At 31.5% G+C, this 15,690-nt stretch overlaps 1 protein-coding gene across 2 annotated transcripts in view; it reads left to right on the forward strand.

Moving 5' to 3' along the window:
- LOC145296048 (uncharacterized) overlaps nucleotides 1–15,690 on the forward strand; it is a 181,904-nt gene that overhangs the window by 112,419 nt on the left and 53,795 nt on the right. For both annotated transcript variants that reach the window (XM_080142099.1, XM_080142098.1), the window contains exon 3: nucleotides 1,987–2,206. In XM_080142099.1, coding sequence (XP_079998225.1) covers nucleotides 1,987–2,206 — 220 coding nt within the window. The remainder of the gene's footprint in view (nucleotides 1–1,986; nucleotides 2,207–15,690) is intronic.

Here is a 15,690-nt window from a genome sequence, read left to right on the forward strand (position 1 = left end):
TGCCTTTGATTCCATGTCTGCAGCTCATGTGTGAACAAGTTCAGTGGCTCTAGCTTCGTCTAGTATTTATTTCAGAGAATTGTTGCCCTAATTCTAACCTTAGATGATCAGCCTTGTAGAATTTTTTTGTTCTTACAGGAGAGCCAACATATCAAATGTGACCAATATAATAGTTAGTTATAATTAAATCTCTCTTTATATGAACTCTTCACTGACGTCTTCCAAAACTATGAATTAGACTTGATCATCATGAACGGCGAGTAGTTGAATTAGTTTGTAAAACACAGCATTATATGAACATCATGTGTTTCCTCTTTTGAATTCCTAACTTCATGTGTTTTTTTTTTTAATAAACATTCGTTTTGTCTCAATTTTATAAATTTACTTCAAAGATGTAGATGCTGTACTTTTTTTTTAATACAGAACCGACATCTTTGAAGTAAATTTAAAAAAACACTAGATAAATTTGGACATTTTAAAATGTTACTAGTTCTACTTACCCAGCGTTGCCCGGGATGTACTGAAGTAATTTTTATGTGTTTGAACATTTTTTAAACTTATATAGAAAAAGAAATTAATTTTAGTTGCAAAGAAAACATTATTATAATAAAATATGATAATGATTTTTTGGTCATAATTGAAAAATATTTGTATGTTCTCCGGGCAGGATTACATAATTATTTAAATAAACTGTAGCAACATATATTATTATGATGCGAATAACATTGCACAGCAATAACAACTGAAAATTGGTTAATCAGTAGTTAACGAAGACAAATTTTTTTTAATCAAAAATATGAGTTATTCATCTTGCTGATTTTGATTTTTCGGTCATAAATGTAAAATCTTAGTATATTATGAGTTGTTCGAGCAGGACTAGATATTAAAAAAAAACTTTAGCAAGAATTTTTTATTATTGTGCCAATATTAACAAATGAAAACTGGCTAACCAGAATGCAAAAATTGATATATCAGCTTATATGCTATTTAAATCCAACATTACCAGATAACTTTATATGTTAGAATATACAGAATCTAGTACACTGAGTGGAATATAAAGTTACAAATAAATCTATGACTAGAGCTATTCTGAAAAAAAAATCAGCTTGGGATGAATATTAATGCTTCTGGAATATATGGCAGTTAGAAACCGACATCCACTAGTTATCCAAACTTGATCCTGTCGTCATGTTAAATAAGAGTAATTTGTGTTGCTGGCAATCAATATTTAATTTTGAACTTATTGATTCTTTTTTAAGATTATTTCTACTTTTTATGATTTATTTTTCATGAATATTTTACTTTTTATGATTTATTTTTCATGAATATTTTACTTTTTATGATTTATTTTTCATGAATATTTTACTTTTTATGATTTATTTTTCATGAATATTTTACTTTTTATGATTTATTTTTCATGAATATTTTACTTTTTATGATTTATTTTTCATGAATATTTTACTTTTTATGATTTATTTTTCATGTTATCTTTACTAAAATAAACAATTTGGATGTTTTTGCAGAATTTTGGATTTTTCAAATTATTCAGATTATTCAGACCACTATTCTTAACATGGTTGTTACATTTACAATATTTTAGCCAATGTAAGACTCAACCTTTTTCTGATACATCTTTTAGAACTTGAGAACTTTCTATTCGAACTTGTAGCCTAATGTTTAATAACGTTAAGTTAACAAACAGTTCTAAATGACAGTCTTCTGAAGATTGAAAGTTCAGTCCTTACTACAAGACAATAATTAAAACTATGAAGATAAACTAACACGTCTATCTGGCCATGACTTACGGAACAATAACAGTTTACCCCAATGGATAAAATAATGGTTCAGTTTGAAATTTTACCCTGGTCCTCAAGTTCGATATATTGCTATAACAACCAAGTGAGGGTAGTAGTCCGAATAATCTTTAAAAAAAAATGTTTTGTATTGCATTCTTGGTTAAATTGTTCATCTTTTTTTCATTCTTAGCGCGAAATCCTCTCTGTACAGATGCAGAGACAGAAAGAACAGACTTACAACAGCAGTGGATGACCTTTCTAACGATATTCACAAATGTGAAAGACAGCTAAACCGAAAATACCGCAACCATGTCAGGGAAAATGAATGTGCTAAGAAAACTATGAAGGATATTGGGGATTTCAAAATATACCCCCGAGGAGTCCGTAATGGAAACTTTCAATTATATACGGTAGGGTTTATAAGAACATCAGTTTCTTAGATGTTTCGTGTTGCTTCTGAATTTCTGCTTTCAGTCATTAAAAAATCTACTAAACAATAATTAATCGATCATTTCTTAACGATTGGTTGGATGATTAGCAATGTTATTCCAAGGGAAGCAACTATTATTGTAAGAATACATAAGAAAGACCGCATATAGAATAGTGTATTTCAATCTTAGACACAAGTAGTTAGACATGGGAATTAGGATAGAATTATGAGGATTAAAATTGGAAGTGTACAAAGAATAATGATTAATAAAAGAGATAAATAACCCAAACTAGTTTTATAACTGAAATCTTTTTTAAAATATACTTTACTAAAGAATTGGATATTCAAAATAATTCGTGCAATTTCAAAATAATGGACACAGTTTTTCTAATAATATATTTTGAGGACGAATTATCGCATTACATGGAAAATGACATTAGCATAGAAAATTTTTTGAATAAACAAAACGAATTCAAAAATAATGGTAAAACAATAAATTTCCAAGAATGTTTTTTGGGGGATCTATCTGATGAAATATTCAAGAGAATTTGATCAGTACATACATACAGTCCCCCCTCCCCTGTTATCAACAAATGCCGCTTATGGAATCGTTAATAAAATTCACAATCCTTTCTAAAATCAAACCCATGTTTCGTACAAATAAACTTCATTTAATGCCTGACTTGCCCACCAAGTTTCAGTTAAGAAGAAGAAGAAGAAGAAGAAGAAGAAGAAGAAGAATGATCTCAACATAATAGGGCAAGAGAGGAACTAAGTTAGTGACAATTTTGCATGATGTATCCATCTGTTCTTGCAATATAGAGATGCACATTTCAAGTATATCACTGAACAGCAATAAAACAAAGATGGTTGATTATCCCTGAGTGGAACTTTATAGACAAAAAGCAAAGTTTATTTGTACTGAATATTATTGAAAAGAGTGTGAATTTTATTAACAATTCCATTGGTGGCATTTTTTTTTTTTTTTGGGGGGGGGGTCACCTGGTATTATATATTCTGCGAGATTGTTGTAATTATATATATATATATATATATATATATATATATATATATATATATATATATATATATAATAAAATGTACTTACTGCAGTTTCAGTATTTTAGACTAATGGGAAAATAGCTACATATAGATTTATATCGATCCCTTTATTTGTTATAGATTTGTTGTCTTGATTTGTTTCTGTTCCGATTTAGAGAGGTTTGGTTTCTTATTTAGATATTTTGTTTTCCTTAGAAGTTGAAATGCGAATATTGATAAGAGATGCGCAAACACACAAAATAAATAGATTTTTAATAAGACTTGAATCATTGGCAAAAAGAAAAGCGTCCTTTTTCGAACTCCAGCAATGATGAATAAATTCCGGTAAGTAATAACAAGGGATAATAAATCCAGGTAAGTAATAACAAGGATGGGATATCCACCTCCCCCTCCTCCTCCTATAAAACAAAGTGTATTGTCTCATCACAACCGATACTACAGTATAAAAAGTAATTTTAGTTAAGTTAGCATTCTCTTTCATAGCAAAAATATGCAATGTAATTTGGCAAATTTGCATGAAAGCTTTTAAACTTGTTTGTAATTATTAATATTGTTTGTAATTATTAATACAAAATTATTAATACAAAATGAGGAGTCATCATCATCGTCATTATCATCAGCATCAGTATCATCATCATCATCATCATCATCATAATAGGTTGATGTTTTAACGTCCATTTTACATGATGGCATGTGTTGGACGGTTTGTAGAAATTGGCTTCTCTGGTCAGGTCTTTTTCTCAAATCCATCCTTATCATTCCCTTTTATGTTTTCCTTTGTCTTTTCTTGTGAATTGACATCAACTGTTCTACATCTATCAACCCAAGAACTTTTATCCATGGTCATATCATCAAAGTTTCCTGTTCTGCACACATCTCCCTATACTTTCCAGATGTAATTTCCTTCTAAGGTCATTATATCTAAGCCCATCGTATCATTCTCATAATTTCTCTCCATGCAACGCATGTCCACAACACTTATTATTTATTACTTATATAAACTTATACTATTGTATTTATTTTCATAGATAATAAAATACATACGATATACAATGGATGCTTATGTGAGTCTTGTCTACGATTTGATATTTCCGTGCATTTGCATAGTCTTGTTCTTTTTCTTCTAAATAATGTTCCCATTATACATGTCCTTTAGCTGTCTGAAGTTGTCTTTGCTGCATTCCACTTCATATTTACTTTTTTTTTGTACCGTGACTAATATCCAGCAGTATTAATTTTGTACCGTGACTAATATTCAGCAGTGTTAATTTTGTACCATGACTAATATTCAGCAGTATTAATTTTGTACCATGACTAATATCCAGCAGTATTAATTTTGTACCATGACTAATATCCAGCAGTATTAATTTTGTACCATGACTAATATCCAGCAGTATTAATTTTGTACCGTGACTAATATCCAGCAGTATTAATTTTGTACTGTGACTAATATCCAGCAGTATTAATTTTGTACGGTGACTAATATCCAGCAGTATTAATTTTGTACCATGACTAATATCCAGCAGTATTAATTTTGTACCGTGACAAATATCCAGCAGTATTAATTTTGTACCGTGACTAATATCCAGCAGTATTAATTTTGTACCATGAATAATATCCAGCTGTATTAATTTTGTACCATGACTAATATCCAGCAGTATTAATTTTGTACCATGACTAATATCCAGCAGTATTAATTTTGTACCATGACTAATATCCAGCAGTATTAATATTGTACCATGACTAATACCCAGCAGTATTAATTTTGTACCATGACTAATATCCAGTAGTATTAATTTTGTACCATGACTAATACCCAGCAGTATTAATTTTGTACCGTGACTAATATCAAGCAGTATTAATTTTGTACCATGACTAATATCCAGCAGTATTAATTTTGTACCATGACTAATACCCAGCAGTATTAATTTTGTACCATGACTAATATCCAGCAGTATTAATTTTGTACCGTGACTAATATCCAGCAGTATTAATTTTGTACCATGACTAATACCCAGCAGTATTAATTTTGTACCATGACTAATATCCAGCAGTATTAATTTTGTACCATGACTAATATCCAGCAGTATTAATTTTGTACCATGACTAATATCCAGCAGTATTAATTTTGTACCGTGACTAATATCCAGCAGTATTAATTTTGTACCATGACTAATATCCAGCAGTACTAATTTTGTACCATGACTAATACCAAGCAGTATTAATTTTGTACCATGACTAATATCCAGCAGTATTAATTTTGTACCATGACTAATACCCAGCAGTATTAATTTTGTACCGTGACTAATATCCACCAGTATTAATTTTGTACCATGACTAATATCCAGCAGTATTAATTTTGTACCATGACTAATACCCAGCAGTATTAATTTTGTACCATGACTAATACCCAGCAGTATTAATTTTGTACCATGACTAATATCCAGCAGTATTAATTTTGTACCATGACTAATACCCAGCAGTATTAATTTTGTACTGTGACTAATATCCAGCAGTATTAATTTTGTACCATGACTAATACCCAGCAGTATTAATTTTGTACCGTGAGTAATATCCAGCAGTATTAATTTTGTACCGTGACTAATATCCAGCAGTATTAATTTTGTACCATGACTAATATCCAGCAGTATTAATTTTGTACCATGACTAATACGCAGCAGTATTTATTTTGTACCATGACTAATATCCAGCAGTATTAATTTTGTACCATGACTAATACCCAGCAGTATTAATTTTGTACCGTGACTAATATCCAGCAGTATTAATTTTGTACCATGACTAATACCCAGCAGTATTAATTTTGTACCATGACTAATATCCAGCAGTATTAATTTTGTACCATGACTAATATCCAGCAGTATTAATTTTGTACCGTGACTAATATCCAGCAGTATTAATTTTGTACCGTGACTAATATCCAGCAGAATTAATTTTGTACCATGACTAATACCCAGCAGTATTAATGTTGTACCATGACTAATACCCAGCAGTATTAATTTTGTACCATGACTAATACCCAGCAGTATTAATTTTGTACCATGACTAATACCAAGCAGTATTAATTTTGTACCATGACTAATATCCAGCAGTATTAATTTTGTACCATGACTAATATCCAGCAGTATTAATTTTGTACCGTGACTAATATCCAGCAGTATTAATTTTGTACCGTGACTAATATCCAGCAGTATTAATTTTGTACCATGACTAATACCCAGCAGTATTAATTTTGTACCGTGACTAATATCCAGCAGTATTAATTTTGTACCATGACTAATACCCAGCAGTATTAATTTTGTACCATGACTAATATCCAGCAGTATTAATTTTGTACCATGACTAATATCCAGCAGTATTAATTTTGTACCGTGACTAATATCCAGCAGTATTAATTTTGTACCGTGACTAATATCCAGCAGTATTAATTTTGTACCATGACTAATATCCAGCAGTATTAATTTTGTACCATGACTAATATCCAGCAGTATTAATTTTGTACCGTTACTAATATCCAGCAGTATTAATTTTGTACCGTGACTAATATCCAGCAGTATTAATTTTGTACCATGACTAATACCCAGCAGTATTAATTTTGTACCGTGACTAATATCCAGCAGTATTAATTTTGTACCATGACTAATACCCAGCAGTATTAATTTTGTACCATGACTAATATCCAGCAGTATTAATTTTGTACCATGACTAATATCCAGCAGTATTAATTTTGTACCGTGACTAATATCCAGCAGTATTAATTTTGTACCATGACTAATATCCAGCAGTATTAATTTTGTACCATGACTAATACCCAGCAGTATTAATTTTGTACCATGACTAATATCCAGCAGTATTAATTTTGTACCATGACTAATACCCAGCAGTATTAATTTTGTACCGTGACTAATATCCAGCAGTATTAATTTTGTACCATGACTAATACCCAGCAGTATTAATTTTGTACCATGACTAATATCCAGCAGTATTAATTTTGTACCATGACTAATATCCAGCAGTATTAATTTTGTACCGTGACTAATATCCAGCAGTATTAATTTTGTACCGTGACTAATATCCAGCAGAATTAATTTTGTACCATGACTAATACCCAGCAGTATTAATGTTGTACCATGACTAATACCCAGCAGTATTAATTTTGTACCATGACTAATATCCAGCAGTATTAATTTTGTACCATGACTAATATCCAGCAGTATTAATTTTGTACCGTGACTAATATCCAGCAGTATTAATTTTGTACCGTGACTAATATCCAGCAGTATTAATTTTGTACCATGACTAATACCCAGCAGTATTAATTTTGTACCGTGACTAATATCCAGCAGTATTAATTTTGTACCATGACTAATACCCAGCAGTATTAATTTTGTACCATGACTAATATCCAGCAGTATTAATTTTGTACCATGACTAATATCCAGCAGTATTAATTTTGTACCGTGACTAATATCCAGCAGTATTAATTTTGTACCGTGACTAATATCCAGCAGTATTAATTTTGTACCGTGACTAATATCCAGCAGTATTAATTTTGTACCATGACTAATACCCAGCAGTATTAATTTTGTACCATGACTAATACCCAGCAGTATTAATTTTGTACCATGACTAATACCCAGCAGGATTAATTTTGTACCATGAATAATATCCAGCTGTATTAATTTTGTACCATGACTAATATCCAGCAGTATTAATTTTGTACCATGACTAATATCCAGCAGTATTAATTTTGTACCATGACTAATATCCAGCAGTATTAATTTTGTACCATGACTAATACCCAGCAGTATTAATTTTGTACCATGACTAATATCCAGCAGTATTAATTTTGTACCATGACTAATACCCAGCAGTATTAATTTTGTACCGTGACTAATATCAAGCAGTATTAATTTTGTACCATGACTAATATCCAGCAGTATTAATTTTGTACCATGACTAATACCCAGCAGTATTAATTTTGTACCATGACTAATATCCAGCAGTATTAATTTTGTACCGTGACTAATATCCAGCAGTATTAATTTTGTACCATGACTAATATCCAGCAGTATTAATTTTGTACCATGACTAATATCCAGCAGTATTAATTTTGTACCGTGACTAATATCCAGCAGTATTAATTTTGTACCATGACTAATACCCAGCAGTATTAATTTTGTACCATGACTAATATCCAGCAGTATTAATTTTGTACCATGACTAATACCCAGCAGTATTAATTTTGTACCGTGACTAATATCCACCAGTATTAATTTTGTACCATGACTAATACCCAGCAGTATTAATTTTGTACCATGATTAATACCCAGCAGTATTAATTTTGTACCATGACTAATATCCAGCAGTATTAATTTAGTACCATGACTAATACCCAGCAGTATTAATTTTGTACCGTGACTAATATCCAGCAGTATTAATTTTGTACCATGACTAATACCCAGCAGTATTAATTTTGTACCGTGAGTAATATCCAGCAGTATTAATTTTGTACCGTGACTAATATCCAGCAGTATTAATTTTGTACCATGACTAATATCCAGCAGTATTAATTTTGTACCATGACTAATACGCAGCAGTATTTATTTTGTACCATGACTAATATCCAGCAGTATTAATTTTGTACCATGACTAATACCCAGCAGTATTAATTTTGTACCGTGACTAATATCCAGCAGTATTAATTTTGTACCATGACTAATACCCAGCAGTATTAATTTTGTACCGTGACTAATATCCAGCAGTATTAATTTTGTACCATGACTAATATCCAGCAGTATTAATTTTGTACCGTGACTAATATCCAGCAGTATTAATTTTGTACCGTGACTAATATCCAGCAGTATTAATTTTGTACCATGACTAATACCCAGCAGTATTAATGTTGTACCATGACTAATACCCAGCAGTATTAATTTTGTACCATGACTAATACCCAGCAGTATTAATTTTGTACCATGACTAATACCAAGCAGTATTAATTTTGTACCATGACTAATATCCAGCAGTATTAATTTTGTACCATGACTAATATCCAGCAGTATTAATTTTGTACCGTGACTAATATCCAGCAGTATTAATTTTGTACCGTGACTAATATCCAGCAGTATTAATTTTGTACCATGACTAATACCCAGCAGTATTAATTTTGTACCGTGACTAATATCCAGCAGTATTAATTTTGTACCATGACTAATACCCAGCAGTATTAATTTTGTACCATGACTAATATCCAGCAGTATTAATTTTGTACCATGACTAATATCCAGCAGTATTAATTTTGTACCGTGACTAATATCCAGCAGTATTAATTTTGTACCGTGACTAATATCCAGCAGTATTAATTTTGTACCGTGACTAATATCCAGCAGTATTAATTTTGTACCATGACTAATACCCAGCAGTATTAATTTTGTACCATAACTAATATCCAGCAGTATTAATTTTGTACCATGACTAATATCCAGCAGTATTAATTTTGTACCGTGACTAATATCCAGCAGTATTAATTTTGTACCGTGACTAATATCCAGCAGTATTAATTTTGTACCATGACTAATACCCAGCAGTATTAATTTTGTACCGTGACTAATATCCAGCAGTATTAATTTTGGACCATGACTAATACCCAGCAGTATTAATTTTGTACCATGACTAATATCCAGAAGTATTAATTTTGTACCATGACTAATATCCAGCAGTATTAATTTTGTACCGTGACTAATATCCAGCAGTATTAATTTTGTACCATGACTAATATCCAGCAGTATTAATTTTGTACCATGACTAATACCCAGCAGTATTAATTTTGTACCATGACTAATATCCAGCAGTATTAATTTTGTACCATGACTAATACCCAGCAGTATTAATTTTGTACCATGACTAATACCCAGCAGTATTAATTTTGTACCATGACTAATACCCAGCAGGATTAATTTTGTTCCATGAATAATATCCAGCTGTATTAATTTTGTACCATGACTAATATCCAGCAGTATTAATTTTGTACCATGACTAATATCCAGCAGTATTAATTTTGTACCATGACTAATATCCAGCAGTATTAATTTTGTACCATGACTAATACCCAGCAGTATTAATTTTGTACCATGACTAATATCCAGCAGTATTAATTTTGTACCATGACTAATATCCAGCAGTATTAATTTTGTACCGTGACTAATATCCAGCAGTATTAATTTTGTACCATGACTAATATCCAGCAGTATTAATTTTGTACCATGACTAATACCCAGCAGTATTAATTTTGTACCATGACTAATATCCAGCAGTATTAATTTTGTACCGTGACTAATATCCAGCAGTATTAAATTTGGACCATGACTAATACCCAGCAGTATTAATTTTGTACCATGACTAATATCCAGCAGTATTAATTTTGTACCATGACTAATATCCAGCAGTATTAATTTTGAACCATGACTAATATCCAGCAGTATTAATTTTGTACCGTGACTAATATCCAGCAGTATTAATTTTGTACCGTGACTAATATCCAGCAGTATTAATTTTGTACCATGACTAATACCCAGCAGTATTAATTTTGTACCATGACTAATATCCAGCAGTATTAATTTTGTACCATGACTAATACCCAGCAGTATTAATTTTGTACCGTGACTAATATCCACCAGTATTAATTTTGTACCATGACTAATATCCAGCAGTATTAATTTTGTACCATGACTAATACCCAGCAGTATTAATTTTGTACCATGACTAATACCCAGCAGTATTAATTTTGTACCATGACTAATATCCAGCAGTATTAATTTAGTACCATGACTAATACCCAGCAGTATTAATTTTGTACCGTGACTAATATCCAGCAGTATTAATTTTGTACCATGACTAATACCCAGCAGTATTAATTTTGTACCGTGAGTAATATCCATCAGTATTAATTTTGTACCGTGACTAATATCCAGCAGTATTAATTTTGTACCATGACTAATATCCAGCAGTATTAATTTTGTACCATGACTTATACCCAGCAGTATTGATTTTGTACCATGACTAATATCCAGCAGTATTTATTTTGTACCATGACTAATATCCAGCAGTATTAATTTTGTACCGTGACTAATATCCAACAGTATTAATTTTGTACCATGACTAATATCCAGCAGTATTAATTTTGTACCATGACTAATACCCAGCAGTATTAATTTTGTACCATGACTAATACCCAGCAGTATTAATTTTGTACCATGACTAATACCCAGCAGTATTAATTTTGTATCATGACTAATACCCAGCAGTATTAATTTTGTACCATGACTAATACCCAGCAGTATTAATTTTGTACCATGACTAATACCCAGCAGTATTAATTTTGTACCATGACTAATACCCAGCAGTATTAATTTTGTACCATGACTAATATCCAGCAGTATTAATTTTGTACCATGACTAATATCCAGCAGTATTAATTTTGTACCGTGACTAATATCCAGCAGTATTAATTTTGTACCGTGACTAATATCCAGCAGTATTAATTTTGTACCATGACTAATACCCAGCAGTATTAATTTTGTACCATGACTAATATCCAGCAGTATTAATTTTGTACCATGACTAATACCCAGCAGTATTAATTTTGTACCATGACTAATATCCAGCAGTATTAATTTTGTACCATGACTAATATCCAGCAGTATTAATTTGGTACCGTGACTAATATCCAGCAGTATTAATTTTGTACCGTGACTAATATCCAGCAGTATTAATTTTGTACCATGACTAATACCCAGCAGTATTAATTTTGTACCATGACTAATATCCAGCAGTATTAATTTTGTACCATGACTAATATCCAGCAGTATTAATTTTGTACCGTGACTAATATCCAGCAGTATTAATTTTGTACCGTAACTAATATCCAGCAGTATTAATTTTGTACCGTGACTAATACTCAGCAGTATTAATTTTGTACCGTGAGTAATATCCATCAGTATTAATTGCAATTTTATTCATTAAGGTCCATTTTTGTGTTCGGTTCACATCACATCATTCTGATTGGCTCTCCTATTTTAATTGCACAAATCTAAACTTGTCCCAAAATGTCACCTTCGCCATATGCTTTGCTGATCATCAACTATTCTTACTTGATCTTTTTCTCACTTCTCTTTCTGTTTCATGTTCTCGTTCCTCTACTACTCCATTGGGTTTTTTTTTCTGATCATTATTGTTAATGTTAGGGTTGTTTTTTCTGTGAAATCTTCCATTGATTGTCCCTTCCATAGGAAGCCATTTAATTACTAGAAGGCTGGTTAGGATGCAGCTTCCTATGTGACGTTTCATGGGATTCTATATTTCGTATATCTCTGAATGATGCTGCTAAGGAGATTACTCACTGACTTCTTGTCAGAACTGACACCTTCATTCCTTACCATAAGTTTCAAACCAAACCTGATTCTCCTTCCTAGTTTTCATTTGTTTGTGCTTCTGCCATTGCCCATAACTATCATCAGGATGGTTCTGAGGATTCTAGATAATCTTACAGAAAAACTAGCAATGTCTGCAAGAAAACAATCTCTGAAGTCATTCTCAAAGATTGACTCTCATAATTTTTGGAGAATCTACAGTAGTGTTATAACAAGTCTTTTTTTTAACAGTAACATTCCTCTTCTTTGTAATAGTCTTCAGGTAATTTCATCTTCTAAGCATAAAGCTTTTTGCTCGTCTTTTTGCTGACAATTCTTCTATTGATGCATCTGGTGCTGTTCTTCTGAATCTTTCTTTGAAAACTGACCAGTCTCTTGATTCTGTAATTATCACTCCAAAGGTGGTTGCTAGGCTTCATTCTTGTCTTGATCAGTCTAAGGCTTTCGGTCCCGGTTCAGTTTGTGTTATCATCTCAAAATTATTCAATCTCTGTTTGTCTCAGTTCTGTTTTTCTTTTTGTTGCAAGGAGTTCTCTCTTGTCCCTATTTTTAAAAATGCTTGTAACCAGTCACTAAGTATCGTTGTTATTCTCTATTATTAGCAAAGTTTTTGAAATGTTGGTCAATGACAAGCTGTTTTATTTTCTGAGCCTCCAGTATGGCTTTTGTGCTTTTCATTCGACGTTCATTAACTGAACAGATCTGTTATGGATTTGACAGATTATGACATTCTGGTATTCTACTCAAACTTCAGGCTCAGGGTATTGGTGGTGAGATTCTTGGCATTATTAGGTCTTTTTTTTCTGATTAAAGCTTGTGATAGTGTCTCTTCATTCTTATTTCTTATCAATATCAGTGTTCCACTGGGCTCTATTCTTAGACCAACACTGTTTCTTCACTATATAAATGATCTTCCAGGGAACATTATTCAGAAAATTAACATTTATGCTGATGATACCAATCTCTATTGTAATGTTGCTTCTCGACCATCTCCTTTGGATCAGTTAAATATGCAATTAATCTGGCCTGGGTTCATTGCATTGGGGTAAGAAATGGCTTGTTTCATTTAATCCTGCGCAGACTCAGCTCGTCTTTCAATCGTAGATGTGTCCCTTTTCTTATGGATGGTTTTTGCTTTTGATGAGGAATCGACTAAAACTTTTGGTCTTTCTCATCAAATATTTCTTGAATTTCATGCATTAAATCCATTTCTGCTTCTTGTAAACTCAGTTCTCTCTATACCTCGAAACACTTTCTCACACATGAGGTTATTCTCTATCTCAGAAGACTGTGTCTGAAGTACTGTTGTCATATTCGGGCTAGGGAATCTTTCTCAAAAGGTTCATAACATGCAGAAATATATCTTTGATTGGCCTCACCCGATCTTCTTCTCTGCAAACTTTCTCTCAAAGATGTAATGTTGCAAGTTTCTTTTTTTTATAAATACTATTATGACATTTCTTCAGAATTGCCTGATCTATTTCTGCTTCCTTTGTTTCAGCTCGTTCGACTCGTTGGTCTAGTGGTCTCTATCAATTCGCTGTTTTAATACTTCATTGTAATACAGATTCCTATTCCAGTAGCTTTCTTCTAAGAACCACAAGATTGTGGAACTCTCTTCCTGCTCACTTTTTTCCTTCTACCTATAGCTTTGGTCTTTTCAAGACTAAGGTCAGTACGCATCTCTTGTCTTTGTGATAATCATCTTTCGTTCTTGTTAGCTTCTTACATCAATTGGCACCACATCTTGTCTGGAGTGATCTCCATATAAAAAAACTGATTAGATAGTTATATCTTGTAAAACAATATAGTCAACACATTATATATTTAATACATGTCATGCAAATAACAAAATGGTTTTAACCTCATATTTCTAGTTTATGAGTTCAGCTTGTATCAGAAGTTTTTGCATTTGTGAGATATACGCAAAAAAAATTGAAAGATTTGTGAGATATATGCACAAAAATTGAAAGATTTGTGAGATATACGCAAAAAAAATTGAAAGATTTGTGAGATATATGCAAAAAAATTGAAAGATTGGGCATGAGCAGGTGTAAAGCGTGTTGTTTGGCTTGTTAGAAAGAACAGGGCATTTGTTGCTATATATTGCTGGGGAGATTTTTTTATTTTTTGTGTGTGAGTTTTAAAATGTGTGGATATGTATTATAATTGTTGTGCTATTACAGTGTTGCTTTATGCATATGTAACCATAGTAACGGTGTTATAATAATGTTATTTATTTCACATGTGACATTTTTGCTTGTAACTCTGAAATTGAATTCTGGTTATTGAATTTGTTGCTTTTATGTAAATCGATGGACTCAAGAACTGTTTTATGAAATCATGTTGAAATCATGTTTATAATAAGCATTTACTTATTCATTTCATTTCTAATTTTGAATTTTAAAGTATTATTTTCATTATTTTTCCTTTGTATTTTTATTGTTTTCTTTCAGTTTTGAATAAAAATATCATAAAATGTGCGAATTCTGTGGTTGTTTATCGTTTTTATAAGAGGAGCATATAAAAACGATAAACAACCACAGAATTCGCGCATAAGCCTGAAGAGTCCTAGAGTGGATGAAGCGCGGAATACTCAGTGTAGCTTAATCGCCATATATATTTTATAAATTACTAACTAGTTCTACCTTTTGAAGTAAATACTTAAAGCCTACGCACAAATCTATACTTTCGTATATTAATTTTATGTGAGTAAATTAAGTAGTTATATATATATATATATATATATATATATATATATATATATATATATATACTGGATATTGCCAGCCAGTTGTCAGTTCAATGATGTTACCAATAATTTTCATTGAGAATTTTAGGTCTCTGGAACATCATAGGCCTATCTTAACATTAGATACAATCACTTCTTGGTCATACCTCGATTGCTAATATGCTTTTTTTATAAGCTGGATAGGTTGTTAGAATTATTACA

The sequence above is a fragment of the Euprymna scolopes genome, chromosome 16 (genome assembly GCF_053919585.1).
Source record: "Euprymna scolopes isolate OS-2025 chromosome 16, ASM5391958v1, whole genome shotgun sequence".
In the NCBI taxonomy this organism is placed as follows: domain Eukaryota; kingdom Metazoa; phylum Mollusca; class Cephalopoda; order Sepiida; family Sepiolidae; genus Euprymna; species Euprymna scolopes.